Source organism: Alosa sapidissima, chromosome 9 (genome assembly GCF_018492685.1).
Source record: "Alosa sapidissima isolate fAloSap1 chromosome 9, fAloSap1.pri, whole genome shotgun sequence".
NCBI lineage: Eukaryota > Metazoa > Chordata > Actinopteri > Clupeiformes > Clupeidae > Alosa > Alosa sapidissima.
In genome coordinates, this window is record NC_055965.1 from 13,960,733 (window position 1) to 13,986,687 (window position 25,955).

At 39.5% G+C, this 25,955-nt stretch overlaps 1 protein-coding gene across 1 annotated transcript; it reads right to left on the reverse strand.

Moving 5' to 3' along the window:
• Positions 1-3,021: 3,021 nt before the first annotated feature.
• LOC121718302 (cytochrome P450 3A30-like) lies at positions 3,022-25,471 on the reverse strand. Its single transcript, XM_042103278.1, has 13 exons — positions 25,324-25,471; positions 25,116-25,209; positions 24,838-24,890; positions 21,906-22,005; positions 21,665-21,778; positions 14,632-14,720; positions 13,810-13,958; positions 12,502-12,629; positions 12,323-12,404; positions 10,742-10,902; positions 10,123-10,349; positions 9,809-9,971; positions 3,022-3,522 (listed from the first exon to the last, which is right to left on the reverse strand). Exons 1-13 carry the CDS (start codon positions 25,395-25,397, stop codon positions 3,421-3,423), a joined length of 1,536 nt encoding a protein of 511 aa, XP_041959212.1. The 5' UTR covers positions 25,398-25,471; the 3' UTR covers positions 3,022-3,420.
• Between the last annotated feature and the right edge of the window lie 484 nt (positions 25,472-25,955).

Consider the following 25,955-nt stretch of genomic DNA (forward strand, 5'->3'; position numbering starts at 1 on the left):
AGGCTAAATTCGTAGGCTGGAATGCCTCGTGGCAACAATTGTGTTTAAATGTAGTAGCCTAGCCCAAGCGACTGTAGCTTGAGAGCAACGTGGAGACCCATTAGGACAACGATTTTTAAATGACCAACATATTGCAAAAAAACAACCACTGGGATAATTTTTGACCCCACTTATGCATCCCTTGTTTGTATACAATTTTCCATTCAATACAGCACAAAACACAATTAAAAATATCAAACCAGAACTAGAAAAGCATTTCCTGAAGGAAATACAGTGCATGAAAATGTAAAAATATGATGTAAAATATCATACAGAGTAAAAACAAACTATATTGGTTGCTAAGTAGATGAGGTTTAATATAGTTGGAATGACTGAACAGTTAAATAGGTGGATACTTTAAATGGTTAAATTATTTAGGTAGATAGTTGACGATAACTGACATGACAACTGAATGGCTCTAATGTTTGCAAATATGAGAATAATATAAATATGAATTTGCAAAGATAATAATGCTAACCAAGTTACTATGCTAATTAGCATGTTAACAATGTTAAAATGTTAACTATGCTAACCATGTGACTTAGCTAACCTAGCTAATGATTTTTAGTAGTTATGCTAACTAGCATGTTAACTATGCTAACCATGTGACTTAGCCATCTTAGCTAATCATTTTTAACAGTTATGCTAACTATGCTAACTAGCATGCTAACATGCTGGTGTGCTAACTATGCTAACCATGTTATTTAGCTAACCTAGCTAATCATTTTTAGCAGTTATGCTAACTAGCATGTTAACATGCTAACTATGCTAACCATATGACTTAGCTAACTTAGCTAATCATTTTTAGTAGTTATGCTAACTATGCTGCTAACTAGCATGCTAACTATGCTAACCATGTTACTTAGCTAACTTAGCTAATAATTTTTCTAACATGCTAACTATGTTAACCATGTTACTTATTAGTTACTTACTAATAATTTTTAGCAGTTTTGCTAAAAATGTTAACAATGCTAGCAATGCTAACATGGCAACTATGCTAACTAGCTACAGTGGGTAGGAGTCATAGTTGATGACAAGTAACAGTTACAATGGCTGTTCAGTTCAGTAAATTAAGTTTGGTTAAGTTCGGTTAAATTGTTTAACAGTGAAATATTGTAGTGAGGACTTTTATTTTGAAACAGTTTTTTGGCAGAGGAAGCAGTTGAACAGGATGTGTAGTCTTAATAGGGCCAGTTTGTATGCTTAAAGCCTGAGACTGGCAGTTGATCCAGGTGGCTGGAACACCTGCCATAGGATTCTAATTGCTCTATTGTGATGTCATCAGCCAATGTTAAGTCTATGGGGACATTTTGAGTAGTTTTTAATTAATAGTTTAAAAATTATAAAAGTTACAAAGATGAAAAATACATTGCCCGGGTGTCCTAAGTAAGATCTACGTGACAAAGTTTGAATGAAGTTTCTACGTTAAAGGTGCCATGTGTAATGTCTGCCAAAAAATCAATTCATACTCCACATTCCATAAAAAATGGGGGCAGTATACCTCCAGAAAGTAAGATGGTCTACCCTAGAGTAACAACCGGGAAACGTGTCTTGCAGTTTGGCTGGCGGTTATGTTGCCCGCATACTGCCTCCCATGGCCGAAACTGGTATTATGACACCTGTCGGGCTGTGGCTAGTAATTTAGCATGCTAATTCAGGTTGATATATCTGCAGCACTATACCTTGTCATTTTATTTTAATGACATAATCACCCTTATTTCTTCTCATTCTTTTGATGCGTGTAGCTCATTTTTTGGATATTTTTACCTCAATTCTTACACATGGCACCTTTAAGCGGTTGAAGCTGCATTAATTGCGTTAGAAGAAGAAGAAGCCTAGGAAGAACAGTACAGTGCATTTTCATGCACTGTAATTATAGCTGCACTTTACCGATATTGAGGATTAAAAACATTACACTCCGGATGACATCTCAACATCTTATCTGAAACCAATATCTGCTACCAGACGAAAGAAGACATATCCCTGACTAACTTGCTTCAGAAGACAGCTGGACGAAAGTCCCGGCCAAATAATCACTTGTAAGCTAACTTACAATAACAACGTCTAAAACAAAATACATTTCATACAGAAAAGCTGCCTGTCTAAAAAAGCGTATTACTGTCACAGGCGCTACTAGTGAAGGGAATCGTCTAATTTTAGGAACGGTTCATATAGATTTTTGCACCTGGTGATCTTCATTTTCAGTGCCAAAATTCAAGATGGCGGACAATTTTGTACAAAATTGTAAATCTTACACAAAAGTATAAAATAATCTGAAATTCATTCACTCTACCTGTATAGATAAAGACAGACTTGCAGAACAGGCTGCAGGGCAACAGTCTGACAGCCTGCATGAAAGCATAAATGGTCCGCACTTGTTAAAGAGTGCAATTATCAAAGGGCCCTTGAATTGTTCTTTTTAAAACCAAGGAGGATGCCTGTCAGCTCTGCCATAAGCAGTGACTGTGATCACCTTTGCACATTTTGAAAATGTTGTTTTGCACTTTCTTTTGCACTTCAGTGTTGTATAGTTTGTATACTGTTTGTTAAAATTGCACACATTAAAGGAGAATTGCGGTGTGATTTTGACCTAAAGTGTGTTGAAACATGATACTGAGTGTGAACGTATGTCTCATAGCTTACCTCGGCTTGTGCCCTGCACTCAGAAATCTGGCACTAGTTAGCCAATGATACCAACAGTTTTTCGTTGCGGTGCCTCGGCCATCGGCCTAGCCATGCAAATAAATCACTGTTTTACACCATTTACGAGGCTCGAAGTAGCTCCATACTTCATTGGTAGACTTCCGAGGGCCTTGACATTTAAAACGAGACATTGAGAACTTTGAAAAAGCACTGGTAGTTTATTTATTTAAGACTATTTATACAGACAGTACCTTAAGGAACTTTACCGTTCGACGCCATCTTGAATTTAGTCACGATAAGTCGAGCGACGAGTATGAACGAACAGGTATGATAAGGGATCAGATTCCAAAAATAATTCTGTGGAAATGCATGGATTCCAGTTGCTGCTTCTGGAAGCAACTGAATTTTGGAATCTGATCCCTTATCATACCTGTTCGTTTGTACTCGTCGCTCAGGTACACTGCAGGTAAGCTTGAGCTCAGCTTAGAACCATCAATCTCATAATGCGCTTTAGCATGCAATAAACCCATATATGGTGGCATGCAAAAGTTTTAGCTGCTGTTGAAAAATGTAATTGATGTGCAGATGCTTTCAAAAATAATGTCATGAGTAAGCGTTGCTTATCAAAGTTACTATACAAAGTGCAGTAAACAACAAAAACAAATTGCATCAATGTTTTCTGTATGTGTGGATCATATGCTGCATGATTGGCACCCCTGGTCCAGTGCATGTGGGCGCTCAGCCTCGAGTCAGCTGTGCTCCAGCTGACCGAGGAGACAGCTGCAGCTTGATGGGTCTCTTGGGAGCCATTGTAAACTGACACTCCAACTCCACTGGAATCTAAAGGGGAAGATGGGATAAATAATGTATTTGTTATTTGAATGATGCTAAATGACTTAAGCTACATGTCTACACAATGCCAGCGATTTTACAGACTCACAAGTTGAAATTGTTTTAACGTTGTTGTGTGACGTTTTCTGTTGCTGTTACTTTGGCTCCAATTCATTTAGCTGAATTACATTAGCATTCCATGGTCTCTCGTTGCTAGTCTCTTCTATGTCTGATTGGGGCTTTGCAATGAACAGCTACAGAGACAGTCCCCCTAAAGCAGCTGGGTTAAGATTCTTGCTCAGGGGGAACAAAGGTGGCAGCCCCTGAACCAAACTCACTGATGAGGGGTGCCCGGTGCATGATGTTTTTCCCCGGCCCAGAATAGCTTAGGACCCGCCGTGAATATGAGCTTTGACTAATCTGTGGCGGGGCGCTACAAAATCAAAACCGGCCAACAATTCCCGATTGTTGAAGGATTGTTGTTGCCACTAGGGCTGTAACGATATACGATTCGAAACCGAAATCGCGACATTCATATCCACGTTACTGTGTCGCGGTGTGAAAAGGCAGAATCGCGACACACCCTTTCTAGTGTTTCACGCAGTGCTTTGCAGCTTACGCAGCCGCAAAAGCAACCCACAACTCCCGCTTTACTTATCGGTATTAAAATTAATAATAATGTCATACCTCTCCTTGCTTTCATTGTAGACTATGTGTGCAACTTTACCAATCAGTATAGAAAGTAACCCCCTCTCCTTGCCCCGCTCTGTCTCACGCTCCCTCCCTCTCCTGCTCAATGAACACGCGCGACACATTCTCTGATAAAACATTCACAATCGTGAAAGCAAGGACGCATAAACGACTAGCTAAATTACTATTAAATCCGCTTAGCATCATTAGCATGCTGCACATATTTGTTTAAAACTCTTGCATTGAAGTTGACTGATCATCTCAATACCAACGTTTCCCAAAAGGGCCTGTCCCAAGGATAACAAGTATTACCTTGAAACTTAAACACACATGGGGAAACTGAACAGTCCAATCAGTAGACTATGATAGGCTAAGCTAGCCAACTATGCTACTTTGTTAACAATATTTCCAGGCTTCAACCAGACAGCTGAATTAAAGAGGTGGAGTTGTAATAAAAAATAGTAGGCCTAGGCTATTAGGCATAAAGTGTGCTGTCATAATTATCAGTCATTCAGAAAAATATTTTTATATCAGGATATAAAATAATAGATATATTATATTGTAATCCACTGGTGTTCTAATCTAAGGGAGGCTATTAAAATGTTATTTAATAAAATATCTATCCCCAAAAAAAAAAAAAAATAAATAAAATTGAGATTTGTATAGAACCGTGGGTCAAAAATCGTAATACAAACCTAATCGTAAGGTTGGTGTATCGTTACAGCCCTAGTTGCCACATAGAAGCACATAGAAGACATCGGGCTTAATTACTATTAAATCCGCTTAGCATCGTGACCATGCTGCGCAAATTTGCTCAAAACTGCTGCATTGAAGTTAACTCTGCTAAGGTCTTATCACAACATATTACATTACATTACATTTGGCTGATGCATTTTTTGCCAAAGCGACTTACATATGTCAACTATATTACAAGGGATTACATTGTCCCCGGAGCAACTTGGGGTTAAGTGCCTTGCTCAAGGGCACAACGGTGTATATTATATTTTTCTCCGACAACTTTCAAGCAACTGCACGCTAGCCCAGTTCCTTAACGGCTACACTACCACCGCCCCAATAAGTATACTCTTGATCCCGTGAGGGAAATTTGGTCTCTGCATTTATCCCAATCTGTGAATTAGTGAAAAACACTTAGCACACAGTGAACACACAGTGAGGTGAAGAACACACTAATCCCGGTGTTCCAGTTTAGATGGTGAGCAAGTTAACTGGTGATAATATAAAACACGTCAGCGTGCAAAAGTTATCATAACTTAGTGTTATCTTAGTCTCGGTGAAGTTATGCAGTGAGCGGTCTAGTGATTTGAAGTGAACATATACAATGTATTTTCTCCGAGTTAGACTTCTATTATTTAATTTGTTGGTTCTAATTTGACGACACAAAATAGTCATCATGGTAGCATATTTATGGATTACAAAACGTTTATGTAGGCCTAGCTATGAGAGAGTTTGATGACAGATGTTGCTGCTTCAGATTCCCACATAGCCTAAATTAGAAAATAGTTTAGCCTACTGCTCGTTCACTGTTGCAAAACATTCAAGTAGCCTAGATGTGTTTGCTATAATGAATATCTTGATCGATTGATAAATAAGCTGTCACAAGACAACATAGGCCTACACATTCATTTAATAGGAATACCATGCTATTGTAGAGATACAAAATGACCAGTGGTGCAACTGCTTAGCGGGCTGGCCTACTACTGCTAGCTTGCTATTTTAGTGAGCAGTTCGAGGCCCACACGTGATCATTATTTTTGCGCATTATAATCACGATGTATGATCTGTGATTGTGTAGATAATGCTTAAGCAGACATGCATTATAGGCTATACATGAACTGGTGATTTCCGCGTGTTTTCGGCAAGATCTTTCTTCATATTCTGTTTCACTGTGGGCTTGTGAAAATGTGAATCTCGAGAGGCGGAGGCAGAGCAAAGTGCTGTTAACAAGTAGGCAGGGTGTTGTTGAATATTCACGGATTTCATGTAAATATCACAAGTTAACCTGCTCACCATCTAAACTGGAACACCGGCGCATATTAGGCTACATTGAGGAAACTAAACTAATAAGTTATGCAATCAAGCAGTATCTCAAAGCTAACGTTAGAATACTGTTTGGATGTCGAATTTAGCATGCTTAGCCTACTTACAGCTGCTTGTCAATTTCGTTGAAGGGCTCATTTTATTGACTCTCTGACACTGAATGTTTGCAAAATCCCAATGTAAATGGCAAAGTGTTTTCCCAAATTCAAAAGTGCTTGTCCCAAGGAGAAGTATGAAGAAACGTTATGAATTGCATCCACACATCAGCAGCCTTGTAACTGTGTTACAATTGCAAGGGTTCCCTCACGAACGTCTTAAAGTGACAGGCACTCAATTAGACCTATACACTACCAAGATTTTTTAAATAATCAAATTATATTCGAATAACGAAGTTCGGAGTCAAAGCCCTACTTAACATCTAGCTTCTCTAGCAACAGGCTTTTTGTTGTAAAACCAACCGAAGCAAGCTCAGTTGACATGAATAACTAGGCACCGCTGATTACATGTTTATGGTTAATCATCTGTAAATGTAAATCAGGTTTCTAGGCCAAGTATACTTCCGTATACAAGAAATTTGGTCTCTGCATGGATGTGGACAGTGGCAGTGTCCACTCCTTCGTCTTCATTAATATTCCCGGTAGAATTCTCAATATTTTTGGCCTCTATGTGTCCAGATTAAGGGTGTCACGATTCTCCAAATCCTCGATTCGATTTCATTTTTGATTTTAAAGTCACGATTCGATTTCATTTTCGATTTTTAATATTACTATTTATTCATTCCTTATATGTTATTTACTTTTTTGGGGGGCCTTTTCCTTTTCTGTTTCAGGGGACTTTTATTTTGAAACCGCTTTTTATTTTGAAACCGTTCCAACCACAAAGTTGTAATGTAAACAGAACAAACATTAAACAGAGACAATGAAACACACAGAATGATAATTTCATTGTTTCAGCAAACTCCGAAGAGACCTAAGATTAGTGTTCATGGAATATGTCAATGTGCATTTTAAGCCTTAAAGGAATTATCCGGAGTAAAATGCACTGTTGTTTGGAACTGTAGAAGAGGGATAAAAATAGCATTTTGTAGTGGCGAAATGACATGCCCGGGTCACTTCCAGGCTAACGAGTTTTGACTAAAAACGGTAAAATCAAACTTTCTCAAAACACATCCGAATGACATGATTTTGATGTCAACTCAACGTATGTACTCCCAATCACCCGTAAATTGATCTAAAGTGCATTTTACTTCGGATAATTCCTTTAATAAGTAATTTTGGACTGTAACTAGATAATCTTTTCACTTGCTAAGTTGAGTAGGCTAAGTTAGTGTTAATTGATGTGAATGAATGACAAAATACTTCACCGGTGATTTCAGAGTAGCAAGAGGGCCTTCGATTTCGGTAGGTTGATGTGTATATTATTATTAGGTTGATGTGTATATTATTATTATTTACTGGCTGCAGCCTAAAATTAGAGGAGTGTTGACATAGCAGTTCAGCACGTGCGTGTGCGTTTGTGCGTCTTGGCATACATGCTGAACGTGACATTGGGGTGTGGCTGCATCGTTGATTCTACTTTTGAGTTCGAAGTTCGTGATTGAGATGTAATTTCGATCGATTTCAATATAAAATCGAAATCGACACCCCTAGTCCAGATACATAGTCTCTGTTTGTTCTTGGTCTTGGATTTTGTTAAATAACTTATAGCAGAGGTGGGACCAAGTCACTGTTTGGCAAGTCACAAGTAAGTCCCAAGTCTTAGCACTCAAGTCCAAGTCAAGTCCCAAGTAAATAGAGAGAAGGGCAAGTCGAGTCCAAGTCCAAGTCTCATCAAAGCCAAGTCGAGTCCAAGTCCAAGTCCCAATCTTTTTCAAGTCCTGAACAAGTCATCAGGTACTCTTCACTTAATAATGGCATTATTAGACTATCGATCATAATTTTAACACTTCCATCTAATCCACAGAATTTGAATGTCTTGAAATCTTTTACGATATATGCATGCGCATACAATATACACATGTGCATACCTGAGTAATCTGTACAAAACGGATAGCTACATGACAAATATATATATTGTTTTTCCAAATTGCAGAGCCCACTGTAAGTATGAGTAATAATTTGACTGATGGCATTTCACTGCGCTAGGCCACAGATTTGCCTGCAAACAATTTATTAGGCTGTCTGCCAGTGGCGACTCATAAGGGAAGCCAAGGTCAACACTTGTATATTATTTAAAAGATAATAATGACAGTCATTTTGTTTTAAAGTATGCATTTCTTAAGAAATACTACACATTTGATGCTGTTTATCTCATTTGTAAATGGTGCACTGTCACTTTAAGCCCATTGTGTGCCACTGTCCACACATTCTCATAATGATCTTTTTTTTACCAGCTCCATTCAAATATAGCCTATGGCTAGTCCACAAACTCAAACATTGTTTGTGCCACATGTATAGCACAATATTAACAATGATAAGCATGATATTAAGTTGGCACAAACAGCTTTCATTCCTTTGGAAATAGATGCATGTTTGACATGATGCTTGCTTGACATTTTCTGTTTGCAATTAAATGTGAATTATGAGCCTGGTAGCCAGTAGCCACCTAGCTAGCTGAGTGGAATGTGTTTCAATCGGCATATCAATGTGCTTCATGTAAACAAATTATTGAATAGGCCTACTTCAAGACTCACCATTTCCATTACACAAAGGCAAAGACAACTCTTCATATTCTTGTCCACTTTCCAAATCACAGTGAGTGCAGCCTATGTCATAGTGACCTGGATCTCATAGTTTATAACAGTAGTGAGAACCGGATAAATCCGCAATTTCCCCTAATCTCGTATTTGTTGCTTTCATGATTTCCTTTTATACGTTTCTTATATTTAAAAGAAAATATCAATCATCATCAACAATGACAAGCCAGCTGGAACCTGCCACTCGTTTTCTCTCCCTCTCGTGCGTGCTTAGATGGGGTTCTCAATTAAATGCAGTAGGCTAGCATAAGTTCAAGTTGGATCTTAATGGAGAGGACTCGAAAAGTATCATCTTTATGTAACATGCTGTTGGTGCATTTTGACATTGTAAACGTTCTCTAACAAGAGTGCAAATCAGTTTGCAGTAAAGCTACTAGTTATTGGCTAAATGTTGGTCGTTTCTCTGTCTCTTGGTGCCCTACACACAGTGCGTAACGCATGTGGGGGGTAGCGACAGCACTGAACTGTGCTCTAGACTGGCCGCTTGTCTCCGCTATTTTTTTTTTTTTTTTTTAGTCGCGGAGGGAAAGCATCTCTGGGGTGACTGATCCACGATCAGGAAATTTAGTTTTTGACTCGAGACATGTCAAGTCGTCACAAGTCAAAGAGGCAAAGTCCGAGTCAAGTCTCGAGTGAATAGTATTCAAGTCCAAGTCGAGTCGTAAGTCATGCCGAATTTTATCATGTCAAGTCTGAAGTCATTAAAATCATGACTCGAGTCCACATGTCTGACTTAGTCTGTCTATACCTGGATAAGAAGATAGGTGTTTATCACTTGTGTCTCTCTCTCACCTCGGTCTCGGCACAGGTGCTGATGGTGAATCTCTGCAGCAGCTCCACGATGGCCAACTTCATGCTGATGAGAGCGAAGCGCATCCCGATGCAGTTCCTGGGGCCGAGTCCGAACGGCATGTAGGTGTACGGGTCTATGCTCTCCTTGTTCTCCTTACTGAACCTGCATGAGGGAGAGACATGAGACAGTGGCAAAATACACGTTAAGGCAAAACAAATATTGGAAAAACATTTTCCTTTTGTGAAAAGATCCTCAGTACAACTCAATTCAATAATTGATCTCTCTTTCTCTGTGTCTATCATCTCTCATGTACCTCTCTGGTTTGAAGGTCTCAGGGTCGGTCCAGATTTCCGGGTCTCTGTGAAGAGTGTAGGTGGGCACCATGACAACGGCATCCTTAGGGATGATGACACCACCGACGTCCACAGTCTTCTTGCAGGCTCTATCAATTCGAGGAACAGGTGGGTACAAACGCAGCGTCTCGTTTATCACACTGTCCAGATACTCCATCTGCATCAGGGCTTCATACTGGACTTCAGCCTGGACAGAGAAGGGAGAAGTTCTCACAATCCGACCAAAACGTTTGTCATATTCCACACACACACACATACACACACACGCAATACACAAAGAACACACAAACAAACAATAACAATGAGTAAACACACACACACAGACACACACACACACACAATTACTGAACTCGCAAAGAAACCCCCATTAGGCCTACTATGTTTTCACTTAATTCAAAATTATTTTACCACTGAAATATTTTGAAATGGCCTTCACTGCCTCAAATCAGTAGCTAACCATTATTACTGGCCTGTGTGATACCATTCACATTGACAATGATTCCATTACTATGAAAAACTTCAAAATATCTCTTTTTGTTGATCGAGAAATGTAATATCTATAATAAACAGAAAGGTGACCTTGTCTGGGAAGACTTCATCAATCTCATCGTGGAGCTTCTTCAGGGTATCTGGGTTTGTGGCCAAATTGTAGAACAGGAAATTCATAGTAGAACTGCTAGTCTCGTAGCCGGCAAAGATAAAGACCAACGCTTGAGACAGAATCTCGTGATCACTCAGTCCTAGATGAAAGACATACAGCAGATTGTAGTGAGAAGAGTTTTATTCAATAAGATAGTAAAAGACTGACAGCCTTTTTATTTATTTACTTTATTTATTAGACAGTGACAACAATCATGAATTGACAGGCAGGATGCTGTAAAAAAAAGGGGAAGATAAAGGGGAAATCTGGTGTAAAATGGATTTTGGACATGCTTAGCATGATAACGAGTTCGAACGTTTGTTGGGTAGCAATAAAACGCTAATCTGATGCATTCTAAACTAGCCTGTTTTTAGCCGATGCTTCCAAAATGCTAACACTGGTGGCGATAGGCATTTCTCATGGGAAAAAGATTACTAATTAAAAACTATTTACGAGGCTCAAAGTAGCCTGACGCTTTGGTAGTATAATGAAGGTCCTAACAAATAAAACGAGGCATTGACAACTTTGTAAATGTAGATAGTATATTAAAAAGGACTATATACAGACAATACCTTGAGTCGCCATCTTGAAATTAAGTCCCTACAACACAGATCTTGCGTGTTTTTGACAGAAGTAAATGAGAAGTAGCTACTACAATAAAACAATAATAAAAAAGCGAACAATAATACAAAATAAAAAAGACGCATGTGTCTTGGTATGTAAACGTATGGATAGCAAATGCAAGCTGGATCTGAAGCTGGAACATGTTTGGTTTAACTTAAAGGAGAACTATGCAACATAAAAGGTGCTTGAAGCGATGTCACACAATTTTTTTAGGCTAAAACATTTTTTGTCACATCACCTCACCATCCGCTAGCTGCCTGTGTCCTGAATACACTGTAAAAAAACGTAATCTCTGGCTCCAAAAACGGCAACTAAAACAACCTGGGCCAACCTGTGGGATATACTACGAAGCACGTTAGACATATCTAGGCTATGTAGACATATCGAGGCTTCACAAAGCCTTGACTCAGGGGTATACGTTAAGTGATACTACGATAGCAGTTATGTGATATATTTGAAATTTCATGTGAAAAGGTTTTGCGTGCACACACAAAACTTTCATGTGCTCACATGAAAGTTTCATGTGCGCACATGAAAGTTTCACGTGCGCACATGAAAGTTTCAGGTGAGCATATGAAAGTTTCACATGAGCACATGAAACTAAACTTTAGATTTTTTTTTGCTCATGTCCCCTTAGGGGCTCCGTACTATGGTACCAACAGTATTCGTGACTTCTAGAAACATTATCTATGTGAAAAATTGCCCGTTTTCCTGTAAGCTATGTTTTGAGTTTATATTTACAACTTGGATAGTTGTCACTTTCCCTTCACTCTATAGGCATTCCTGTACCCTTTAAGGTAGGATTAGTGATACTGGAGAAGAAACATTGACATTTCAACAGCCAAACAACTCCAAAGAATATGAGTATTTATTTGGTTCTGTGTGCTGACATATACCTTTGTGAGCGCCATCTCCGGCTCCATTTTCTTTCTGAGGAGCCTGGGAGTCCATCATCAGTTGTAAGAAGTCCACTCGATTCTGCAAACATAAGAAGATATGCAGGTCCAAGGATGAACTTTACCTTCCAGGTTCCATTCTTTACCTTCCAGAGTTCCAGGTTCCATTCTTTACTGACCTGGTGAGAGTTGGCTTCCCTCTGAGACTTAATGGTCTGCAGTGCAGCAAAGAAGTAGTCCGTCACAGACACAGGGAACAAAGAAAAATTCATTTTCTCTAAGATGGGTGTCATGAAAGGGAAGAAACCTGAAGGTAGTTTGAAGCAGAGAGACAGAGACGAGGTAAAATGAAGTCTACATGAACCAAATTGGTTGGTAGGCTACACCTTAAAAGTCCTGAAGCACTAACAAAAAAACATGGCTTGAAAGTGGTCAGAGATAAAGTCCTACTGTAAATGTAAAAATCTTTGAGTATGAATATGAACAAAAGTTTATGAAGGGGTAAATTAACCCATCTAATTTGTATATTATGACGCCACTGGATGGCAACCACCTCAAATTATGCACCTTTCAGTAACTGGATGTTGAACATATTTGAGCAGTTTTACTTCCTTTTTTTGTAATTTCACCCACATAACAAATTAACAGGAAAACAGTCAAATGTAAACCAACAATAGTAAACTATTACTATAACCAAAAACCCTATGCTACTATACAATAAAGTAGCCTGGTCAAATCAGTATCAATTGCGCGTGACTTTGTAGCTCTTCAGAGCCCTATTTTTTACTACCCCTGCTGTCTGTACCACGTCTATTATGGACACTATCATCACAATTACCACTGGCACCTTCAGCTTTGTTAGGCAGAGGGTCGAAATAAGCATGGTGTGCTTAGTGGACACTGTGGCATACACACATAGACGCACCTCCATTCACAGACGCACCGTGACTATCACTGTCAATAGACGATCGATCATAATCTCCAAAAGGCAGATATTCTCCTTCAGAATAGGTGAATAACAGACCCAAGACTTTGTCACACGTGAACTTTTCTTTCAACATTTGGTGTATTTCTGCTTCAATTTGTGGCCTGCACAAAACTTTGGCCTGCATTGCTTCCGAGTCATACAAACAAATTCTTGTCTTCTTTGTGTTTCTCGCGTGTAATACAAGTAGCCTAGGCTACTTCATGAAAACTTTGTGCAGCGAATTTGGGCTTGAATCGAAGCTCTGGATGTCTACCAACTAGGTGGAAAGTGCAAAAGATATGTCACTGTACTTGGATCTATCATCTGTTTTAATCAGTGCTATTATTTGTTGCAATTAAAAAATACCCTCAAGGGCCAAAATAACATTATTATTTTGACATCAAGTCACATGCTGGAATTGAGCCGGACCCGGGCCGGAAGTGGCCCGCATGCCGGGAGTTTGAGACCCCTGATCTACATGCTACTGACACTATACTGTATTTGTGTGGCTATACATTACCAATAATCAGGAGGAGTGGGTTTAACACGTCAAACTTCAACATTTTCTTGATGTTGGTGACAAAGGGGTCTTTGGGGTTGTTGAGGGAGTCGATGTCCACGCTGAAAGCAGTGCTGGTCACCACGTCCATGCTGTACGCGCCAAAGTACCTGGAAACAGAAGAGGCTTTGCTCTCATACTCTTCTCTTTTCTCCAGATTTGTTTTTCTCTATGTGTTTATTATTCCATCCTTTTTTGCATGTCTCTTTCTGTCTCACCAGTCCTTCTCCCTTAGAGCTACTGTATATAGTATATGGATAGATAAGATTATGCAGTGGTGGTGGTATAAGTATAAGTATATATACTCCTTGATCCCGTGAGGGAAATTTGGTCTCTGCATTTATCCCAATCCGTGAATTAGTGAAACACACACAACACACAGTGTACACACAGTGAAGCACACACTAACCCGAAGCAGTGAACTGCCTGCTACAGCGACACTCGGGGAGCAGTGAGGGGTTAGGTGCCTTGCTCAAGGGCACTTCAGCCGTGGATGTGGGCATGGGAGAGCAGTGCTCAACCACTTCCCCCGCCCACATTTTTCCTACTGGGTTGGGGATCGAACCGGCAACCCTTCGGTTACAAGCCCGACACCCTAACCAGTAGGCCATATACTTAGATATGAAATGGACTGGTCAGAGTACATAATGGTATATTATTTATGGTATTTCATAAATAATGTAAGGGCTTCCAACAGAACCTTAGGCTGATAATAATCTGGAAGATTTTGTTTTGTATTCTGGGACTCTGTTTTCCACCCTGATAGTTCACAGAAGCGCTCACTCTTTAGTGTCAGATGGCCTGCCCAGGTCTGCATCCTTCTTCATGCTGTTCACCAGGTTGTGTGAGTGGGTCTTCATGATCCCAAACATCTGATGCAGGAAAAACAGAGAAGACATGTTGTTGTCTGATCCTGTATATGTATGCATGTTTGTATTTATTCACCATCAGAAAAAAATGTACCACTGTTCATTGTACAAGATAATACATTATTCTATATGTAGTGCTGGTCATATTAAATGCTTCTCAGTTACTGTGCTCTATGATTTCAAAACTATTTTGAGAAAATTTCAGTGCAACCAAAAAACTCAGCTTTAAGAAACTCAAATAGCCTGCATGTGATCATTGTGGATCATTAAGGCTACTTTGACAAACTCTTAGTCAGCTGTATATCCTCTGATTTTAATATTTGTTTTGTATTTGGCCTGAACAATTTAAACACAATGAGAAACATAAAGGCCAAAGTTGGAGACATGCATGCATGTAGAAATTTGTTGCAAATTCAAAACCAGATTACTCTGGAACGGTTAACTGTACAAGGAATGCTTTACACCTTTGTGTTTGGAAAGGTCTGCTGTTTTTTTATTCTGATATATGGTTTATCGTGTGTTTAAGGAAGAGTTTGTGAAGTATTCCACCGAGATGAATGGGAAGAGAGATGGGCGCAGAACTGTATAGAATAATATGATTTAACCCATTTCACCCCATCGGTCAAAATGTACTTATAAGCCTCTAAAACTGTAACTGGGGAATATCCCAATACTCTTTCAGTAAATATTGAAACAATAGAGTGTTTCAATGAAATGTGTGCAGTGTCAAATTCTGCTTTAATCGCCCCTATCTTCAGTTAAGATGTTCAGAACTGCACCAAATTTTATGTGTATGATTGACCTGGCATTCTCTGGGGGTATGCCAAGTTTCGTAGAATTTCATCTATGGGGGGGGGGGGGGGGGGGGGGGTCTAAAAAAAATTAGGTTATGTGTACATTTAGTGACTGTACACTCATTGGTCTGTAGATGGCGGTGCACACATATACACATGCACACACACACAGGCACCCACATACTATCGGTATTAGAACGGCCGATACATAATTACAAATTCAGTAGGATTAAAAGAAAGCCAAAATAAATATTCATCATCATGGCTGCATTTCCAGTATTGGCGATAAGTAGCTGTTTGTCCACTAGATGGCGCATCGTTGCAGTGAGACGTAATTTTGTTGGAAGTTAAAAGTAGGTTGGAAAAACAATAGACGCTTCCTACAAGGACCTGTAGTTTACCGCAGAGAACGTCTAATAAGGATAGGACGATGTTCACATGAAATGTAATTCCCATTTCTTCTTGAAGCCGAAATAAATTTGAGGATGTTTATCGGACATGCTTGGTTTTTACTGCAGGTACGTTAATCTTATAATATTGTAGCGTCGGTGGATGTACATGTTTAGCGTTGAATGAGTGTCTCCCAGAATGCAGTGCGAGTGAATGCTAGAATGTGTAATGTCGGTTATAATAGTTGTAGTTACGTTTAGCATGTTGTGTATTTGTTAGCGTGTTAGTCTCTTTGGTTGTACCTCATGTGTTTATCCTCGTGTTGATGTGTGTAGTAAACCCTTATTGTGTGTTACATGTGCGGCTGAGACTACCCCTGTGTTGCCCTATGTAGTTGTCTGTGTACATATGAGTCTTCCTGTTCCAATAAATGGCCGTCTTGGCCAAAGGTGAATCTTGTCAGGGTGAGATCGCTACAATGTCAATAAGGACCTAGGTAATGTTACCGTTAGCGTTGGTTGAGTGATGGAGGCCAATTTGATTGATTGCATTTGTAGAAAACTATAAATGCGGTTATACCAAGCAAATTGATAGCAGCACTGTAATTGTATCTTTCGACTGTCATTTGTCGCCTGTTTATTTTGTTTTAAGTGCGTGCAGGGTGTGAGAGGGGAATCGATGTGCTTTGATTCAAGCTTGGTAGTTGTAGTCTGTGAAATTAAAAAGCATGTGTGTGTGAAGTATCCAAACAATGACACCATTTCATTATGGCTGCTTTAGCAACACACCTTAAGCTACTGTGTAGTGGGTCCCATTTAGAAGTGGCTACTTCATTCGCGCTTTCCTTGACTCATGGAGCTGCGTGAATTTTATTACAACTTTTCGCCACGATATGGCAGTTTAAGTCCGCTTGATACTGTAAGGCGTGAGCCATTGGTTTCCAAAGGAGATTTTATTTGTGTCGCCAGCATAGCCTATTGACAATTTATGTTGTAAATAGGCCTACTGTACCTTATAAGCCTACCTGTAGCTTAGGGAAGCTAACAGCTTTCTATTAGGATCTAGTTTGTTAGTTACAGTTTTGTCATAACTCCCTGATGCATTTTTGCATTTAGAATAGCCAGAGCGTGGATATCTTAGGCCGGGAGCCACGTATACCCCTCAGGATGTTTTTTGCTATGTTTTTTTCACTATGATTTCCTGTTAGCCTATACCCTGGGCCATAACGAGTTGATAGGGACAACTCCCAACTCGGCCCCGTTTGGTCTCAGGGCCCAAAAAAATGTCTTTTAAGAAAAATCTGCAGGCGAAATTATATAGCTGAAAATATTAAGGTACTGCAACTGCAAAAATGGTCCTAGAACCCTGTAAATGTACATGGGTCACCCTGTCACATAGGGGAACCAACCTGAAAAATGGTTCAGGGCTTGGTCATTTTTTTTCTGTCAAATATCATGTTCAACATACCCAAAAAGCCCAAAAAATGCTTTTCCGCCTGACAAGTTGTCTTCAAATTTGATCATTTTCAACTCTGTTATGATATGCATAGTCCCAAATGTAAATAGAAAACTACCCAAGTTCATGAGCTTCAATTTAAGTCCAAGGTGACCTTTCTAGCTAGAGTACAACAGCTGCTATGTCCAAAGCTATTCACTGTAGCCTATCCGAAAATACTAGCCTCCTGGCCGGCATTCAGACACTTTCAGGCATTACCATTTCATATGGGATTATGAACATCAATTTCACATAAACCATATTTTTAAAGTGTTTGACCTTGACTTGAAAATGGCTATGAATGAAAGTATGAAGTGAATAGCATCAAAAATAACTAATGTTACTGTGAACAGGATGCAACACATGGTACTATCACACAAAAGGAATGTATCAAATGAGAAATGTAAGGAATGGTTTGTATTGTACAGCAGTAGTGTAGAATGTGAATAAGAACTTTCAATCATCATTTAATAATCATCATCATCCTCTTCCTCATCTTCATCCACATTTGTATGGATTTGTTGTTTTTGTTGATGTTCATCCGTGTCCTCCTCTGCCAAGACATGAGCATCCAATCAGCAGGTCGATGAACATTCAGCCCATTCACAATAAATGTGATTGTTTAGAGATTTTAAAGGTTTTATAACAATGCTACATCTTCTTTGGCTATTCTACAATCTATTCACCTTTTCAGCACCAGTAGGCTACTTTCTGTGCAGCCGCACACACACACTCAGGCATGCCAAACAAGCATAGGCCTACACAAAAGTTTCAAGAGTGGGGGATGGAGTAAAATATGGAGACAAATTGAAGTGTGATTTCTTTTCGCAGAACGGATGTACAGGACTGAGCGGCGGTCATATTTTGTACCGCTATGCGGTACATCTAGTCATTAAATAATTATTCAAATGTCTTTGGTGTGTTTGCAGAATGAGAACATGTTAACAGTCACAATAGTGACCGGTGGGATAGAATGTATCTAGATGCACACATACTTCTACACCTACAAATACACACACATACACATACTCATACATACACACATACAGAGACATACACACACAGATACACACACACATACATACTCACACAGATATATACACACACACACATAGACATATTCACACACACAGACACTCACAGACAGGCACGCCTGCAGGTGTACGTCCGTACGCACTGTGCGTACCATCAGGCTACTCAACAGCGAGAGAAAATTTCCCTTGTGTGTGTGTATTCACACCAAATTGACCTACCATACCTTCCCAACTATGCACAGTATCCCATTAGCTGCATGCCATCAGGCCATTTACCATTTTCTATTACGTAAAGTTAGTGAACACGTTATCAAAATTAACGTGCACACATTTTGTTTGAGCAGGAGAGAGAATACGCACGCAGGCACGCAATAGGCTACTTGTTTTCTTTTACTCGGCTATCTATATATGGTTATCAGCACACAATGTTGAGCTAATTCACTAACTCAATACTCATCATGGATATCACAAGTTTTAAACAACGAAAACAGAAAGGATGGAGGCAGCAAAGCTAGGAGTTATTCCAGATGGACAAGAACAAGGTAGGCAATTGGTGTGCTTGTCAGAACGTTAGACTGCACTAAAGCCAGACGTCACGTTACGCTAGAACAAAACTAAAGGTAACTTTAGCCTGTATAGGGCTGTATCAAGTTGTCCAAAAGAATAGGTCATTGTAGACGTTGTCGTTGTATTATTGTATATGTTGTGGATGTTGTTATGCTATGTAGGCTACTTTTTTGCTGACTGACCAATGCACGGACCTAAAACGGTATATTGTTCACGAGTGATTTTTTTTTTTTTGCGGTGGGTGGGGGGGATGATGGGTGTGCGTACCATAGCATTAATTCCTGCAGGCGCCCCTGCTCACAGACATACACACACACACATATTCTCACACACATGCACACACACACACACACACACACACATATTCACACACACAGACATACACACACACACACTCACATACACACTCACAAATATACACACTCACACAAACAGATACACACAGACATACACACTCACACATACACACACTAGAGGTTCGCGGTTACAGCCGCGGACTCCGCGGTTAAACCGTGGATCGGGTGGATGACGTGAAGAAATATAATATTTTAATTAAATTCGGGCGGGTGGCGGTTGAACCACCCATATACATTAAAACAACCAGCGAATGGCGGGCGGGTGCAGTTTTGAAAATTGGTCAAAAAACGTCGGGGCGGCTGGATGATAAGTTTTGCTATGCGGTTACGGTTGAAATAATAGCCCATCCGCACATCTCTAACACACACAAATACATACATACACATATTCACACACACACTCACAGACATACACACACATACACATATTCACACACACAGACATACACACACACTCACACAAATATACACACTCACACACACAGATACACATACATACACACTCACACATACACACACACACACACACACACACAAATACATACATACACACACAAATACACACATACACACACACACTGATATACACTCACATGCACAGATATACACACTCACACACACACACACACACAGACATACACACTCACACACACAGATATACACACTCACACACACACAAATACACACACAGATATACACTCACACACACTGATATACACACTCAGACTCACACAGACACAAACACACACACACAGACATACACACTCAAGGGGACTTCACATTGCACGCGATTTTTCATATTTATTATTGCCATTGGTCTCAGTGTTCATATCAGTTCAGTTTGAAAAGTCCTGTCAGAATACCTTTATTTTAACAAAAAAGCTTTTATTGAGTATACACATATAAACTCACTTTTTCATCTACTTTTCTACATTTTTAAAAAAAAAAATATTATTGATTACTTCAAAGGGTTGCTAATAACACAAGATTTGCATATTTGCATGTCTGGGGAAAATTAACCTTAAATGGGTTAATTAAAGTTACTTTTCTCGTGAACTGTATACCACAGCAACTAGCGGCTAACATTGTTTAAAAACTCAGAAAAAGCTATTCCGTGTGATGTGATACATGTAATGTATGTGTGATGAGTATAGCTACTTCGCGAGTAGTTCAACAGAGAAGAATGGGTGAATTTGGACGCACTTTCTTTCTTGCTGTGCGCTGTCACTTTCTGCACTGCAAGACTAAATGCGCTGTAAATGCTAAGATTATTTTGACAGGCCATAGGCTAAATAAAAATTGCTATTAGTGGGATGCAAAGCAGAATATTTCTAAAGAAAGAAGGGGGCACCAAGGCCACAGTGGCCTGTGTGAACCTCTGATTTTCAAAGGGGCATCACGGCCAGCGCAAAGGGCAACGCTGGCCGTGGCCGTCGTGGCCACCGTGAAATTCCAACTCTGGCTCCGCCCCACAGGAAGTTGAATTTGAATTGGAATTAAATTCATGGCAATTCAAAGAAATTCCACATAGTCCCACAACAGAAATAATGTAGAATCTCATACTTGTAGTGTCAGGAAGGTTACTTTGGATATGTAGGCTAATTGGTATACAAGTAGTTCAAACTAATATTTTTAGAATACGTAATGCAGTCATATCTGGCACATACTGTAAAGCTTCATTGTTAAAAACCACACTTATTATTATTATTATATGAATTTCTTTGAATTTAATTGAATTTCAATTTTACTTCCTTTAATTCAAATTCGAATTGCAATTCTAGATCCTGTTTTTGACCTCAATTGAAATTCAATTAAATTCTGAATTTTGCACAACTCTGGTACTTTAAAGGTGCCATGTGTAATGTCCTCCAAAAAATCAATTCATCCTCCACATTCCATAAAAAATGGGGGCAGTATACCTCCAGAAAGTAAGATGGTCTACCCTAGAGTAACAACCGGGAAACGTGTCTTGCAGTTTGGCTGGCGGTTATGTTGCCCGCATACTGCCTCCCATGGCCGAAACTGGTATTATGACACCTGTCGGGCTGTGGCTAGTAATTTAGCATGCTAATTCAGGTTGATATATCTGCAGCACTATACCTTGTCATTTTTTTAATGACATAATCACCCTTATTTCTTCTCATTCTTTTGATGCGTGTAGCTCATTTTTTGGATATTTTTACCTCAATTCTTACACATGGCACCTTTAACAACATATCAGTTACATTAATGCATGAAAACTCAGTAATACTCATAATTGTGTATGTATGTATGTGTGTGTGTGTGTGTGTGTCTGATAAGGAGATACACACCTCCTTCAGACGGCCACTGGTGAAAGATGGAGACAGTACACTACGGATCCTTCTCCAATGTTCATTCTCGGCTATGCCTACAGCGTCATACAGCTCTCCATTGAGGCCGACATTCTGTAACAAAGCAAACTCAGATTTAGACCCACTTTATTCAATACTTGCATCACTGTCTTTTGTTAACTTATTTGTTAAGTTTATTAAGTGCATATTTTCTGCATATGAGATGTGTTTTCAGCTGTACCCGTCTGTTGGTGAAATATGAGTAGCACTCCTTGACCAGGACAGTTTTGATCAACTCTGTGTCCATGATGCAAAGAATAGGCTGCCGACCCTCAAAAATTCTAGAGACAGCACAAAACAAACTTTATTTTTATAAATTATATACACCTACAATACATGACACTTATTGTTCAATTCCATTCCATCACACTTTTGTTTTTATTATTATTACTTATTAGGGCCCGAGCACCGAAGGGCGCAAGGCCCTATTGTTTTTGTAAGGATTATTATTATTATTATTATTTTTCACTATTATTATTATTATACTTTTTTGCTTTCCTGTTTTTGAGGTGGTTAACATGGTCGAAAACTCTTGAAATTTGGCACACACATCAGGTGTCACAGTTAGGTACTTGAGCTTGACCCCGGGCGTGGCCCAGGGACTCGCTAGCGCCCCCTTAGGTGACTGATCCCGTGGTGGGCATATACTTTCAGCTACACACACCAAATTTGGTAGGTGTCTGTATATCCCCGAGATGAACAACTTTTTACAATGCATTACCCACGCCCAACAGGAAGTGATGTATTCGGGATTTTGTGCAGACTAATATGTGATGAAATATGTGATGAATCATGATGCCAAAAGAGGTGCTTCCCATTGGTGAAAACGCAGGAAATTTGGCACACACATCAAGTGGTACAGTGAATAGACAGGGATAAAAGCTTGGCACTGGGCGTTGCCCAGGAACTCCATAGCGCCCCCTTATGTCACTGTGACTTGTGGTTGGCATATAGTTTTAGATACACACACCAAATTTGGTGGGTATATAAACTCCCAAAAACAAACAACTTTTGTATTAACATGCCATTAGCCACGCCCACAGGAAGTGAGGTAATTGAGATTTTGTGCGTTGTGGACATACTCCTCCTAGACGGTTGATCCGATTCATGTGAAAGTCGGTATACATGATGCCAATATGCTTCTGATTCTAAATTGTGTGAAGCTTTTTTTGATATGTTGTAATTTGACGAAATGGTGAAACTATGAATTTTAATACCCTTCCACATAAACAATAAATGTGTCTTAATTCACCATGCATGGCTTGAAATGTTTTAAATTTCACAGGTTATTGAATACCATGATAATGACAATATTCACAAGCCCATAATCCATATTTGGCATAGCGCCACCCACTGGCAACAAAAGGAATGACAAGAACACTGATGTCACATGATAGATTTGAACGTACTCCTCCTAGACGGTTTGTCAGATTCATGTGAAATTTGGCAAATATGATGGCAAGATGACACTGATGTTAAATTGTGAAGGGATTTTTGATATGTTGTAATATTTTATGATTTTAATATCTTGCACATAAACAGGAAATGTGTCATAAAGTCAACGTGCATTGAATGAACAGTCTGAAACTTCTCAGGTTCATAGATATTATGATTATGAGAATAATCAGAAACGCGATTGGCCTGCCTGGCATAGCACCACCACCTGGCCAAACAGGAAATGTGTCAGAATGGGCAATGCCTTAACTGATTTATTTGAAACCTAGTAGGTATACAATATTGGAAATCATTATTGTGATGATGTGCACATATGTCATTCAGATGGCTAGCATAGCGCCACCATCTGGCCAAGCATGAAATGTGCCAGAAATGTTCTATGCTTTGAATGAATGGTCTGAAACTTAACAGGTTAATAGATATATGATTATGATGATATCCAGACACCTAATGGGCCTGCCTGGCATAGCGCCACCACCTGGCCAAGCGAGAAATGTGCCAGAAATGGGCATTGCCTTAACTGTTTGATCTCAAACTTTATAAAACATTGGATATTAATATTCTGATGATATTAACATGTGTAATTCCCATGCCTAGCATAGCGCCACCATCTGGACAAGCAGGAAGTGTGTCAGAAATGTTCTATGCTTTGAATGAATGGTCTGAAACTTCTCAGGTTAATAAATATTATGATTATGATGACATCCAGCCACCCAATAGCCCTGCCTGGCATAGCGCCCCCACCTGGCCAAGCAAGAAAATGTGCCAGAAAATAACATGCAACAACAAATAGCACACGCATCAAATATGTACATTTCACAAATGCACCGCGTCAGTGCTTTGTGGGATTCCGAAATGTCCCGGGTTGCGGACCGGAGGTGCTCGGGCCCGCCATTGCCGCTTGCGGCTATATTTGACTTTATTCCTACCCCTAGTTTACAAAAAATGATTTACAAAGTTTAGAAAATCTATGAAGCAAGTATTTTACTGTGCACAGCAATGCGTAGATTACAATCACATACTGCATCTGTCAACTATCATGATTTACTTTGGGCTATTACATGTTAAAAATGTAAAATCATAACAAAATCATAATTATAAGGTGACCTGACCATAACCTTCCTTTAATGTGTCAATTTCACTCTCTTTTCTTGCCATGCTGACCAGCTAAAATAATGCCAATTTCATTACTGTAACTAACAGCAGTTCTGCAGGATCATGATCTTCCTAGGGAGGTCCCCATAAAGGCGTTGGCTCACTCCGTACTAATCTAATGCACATTTCAAATGAAAGCTGACTGTAACGGCAGGTCCACATTGTCATGACAACCATGGTTGGTTTTACTGAAGTCTAGTCTAGTCTACTTGTAACGTTGTCAGAGTGAACTTAAGATGAACATCCCTGAACTTTACATTTCCTAAGGCCATGTGACCGGCAATGTGATAACAACAAGAGCAGGTGTAACTGTGCTCAACAACTCTTCCACTGGCCAATCATTTCAAGTTGGTTCAGTCTTCAAATTAATGCCTGCTGTTTATTTTGCACATTCGTTTTGTGATCTAGATTGTTGTTAGGTGAAAAAAACTCAAAATACTTTTACATTCTTACAAAACTTTTGAGACTGGATGTGTGTTGTGTATAATTAATGAGTTTCTTACCCCCACATCTTCCCATACTTCTTGAAACATTCCATGTCAAAATGGTGGAGTCCCTAAAGTAAGAGAACACTGGTGAACAAATGTGCATTTTAGCCGGTCAATGCCTACGGAGCCCTATATATATATTTTTTTTTTTTTCACACACACTAGAAATTAAAAAGAAAATGCCAGTCTTTTGAGTTGAGTTTTGATTCTGTAAAATCTCCTTTTGACTTAACAGTAGGTCTGCAACTTAACGGAGAGGTGACATTTAGGCTCAATACATAACACAGACCAACCTTTCCGTAGTTGAGCATATTTCCGAAAAAAAGCACTGGCTTTGGACCAGGGACCCCTAATTTCTTGAAGATTCCATAAGGCCAGTATCCATACCTATGACAAAAAAAAAGTCAAACAGTTCCCAGTCTTTTCTAATCTTGGATAGCTTTTAGGGTTGCATTTCTATGATCAATAATGTTCTGTGGACTTAATCTTAGTTCAACTTACAACAACAACAGTCCCAGGAACAGTAGGAGCAGCGTCCATGTCTGTGTTGATAAAAAGGACAGGTAGCGCAACATCTTCGAAGCTTCAAGAGCAGGCTTTCCTAGACTGTGTGAATGTCACTGGTTTGTGGAATATCACGCTCAGAGCTGTAGTGCTTTGACACAAATACCAACCCACACTCGTAAATCATTAACATGTAAAAGAACGTTGTGTCCGCACACCATAAACTGCTCCTTAGCGTTGTTAACTCTGCTGTTACTGTGACTGAAGGGACCCAGGTGACTTACCTGTGGTGGCAGAATGGGAGAGTGAACTAAGCTCCAGGCTTCCTGCTGGTCCAAGGACTCCCTTTAGAGGTAAAAACACCTTTATTCCGACCCACAAAAAAGAAATGCATCCATAGACACATACTGCAGATTACTGGAGAAAGATGTTTCCCTCCTGTTGAGTAAAAAGAGGGAATATAAGGTGGCAAACAACTTGACTAAGGATCAGAGGATGGAACTGAACTCTATAAAAGACGACAAATCAGTGGTGATCCAGAGCGCAGATAAGGGTGGAGCTATTGTCATCGTGGACCGGGCAGCATATGATGGGGAAATTCAGAGACAATTGAACAATACTACCTTCTA

What these genes read in the sequence shown, in the direction of transcription:
- LOC121718302 (XM_042103278.1), bottom strand. Translation starts at nt 25,397, where the DNA reads ATGTTGCGCTACCTGTCCTTTTTATCAACACAGACATGGACGCTGCTC. An exon ending in GGGAAGCCAACTCTCACCAG is followed by an intron (nt 12,405 to 12,501) that starts GTCAGTAAAGAA and finishes TTATGTTTGCAG; the next exon opens with AATCGAGTGGACTTCTTACA. An exon ending in GAGACCTTCAAACCAGAGAG is followed by an intron (nt 9,972 to 10,122) that starts GTACATGAGAGA and finishes TCCCTCATGCAG; the next exon opens with GTTCAGTAAGGAGAACAAGG.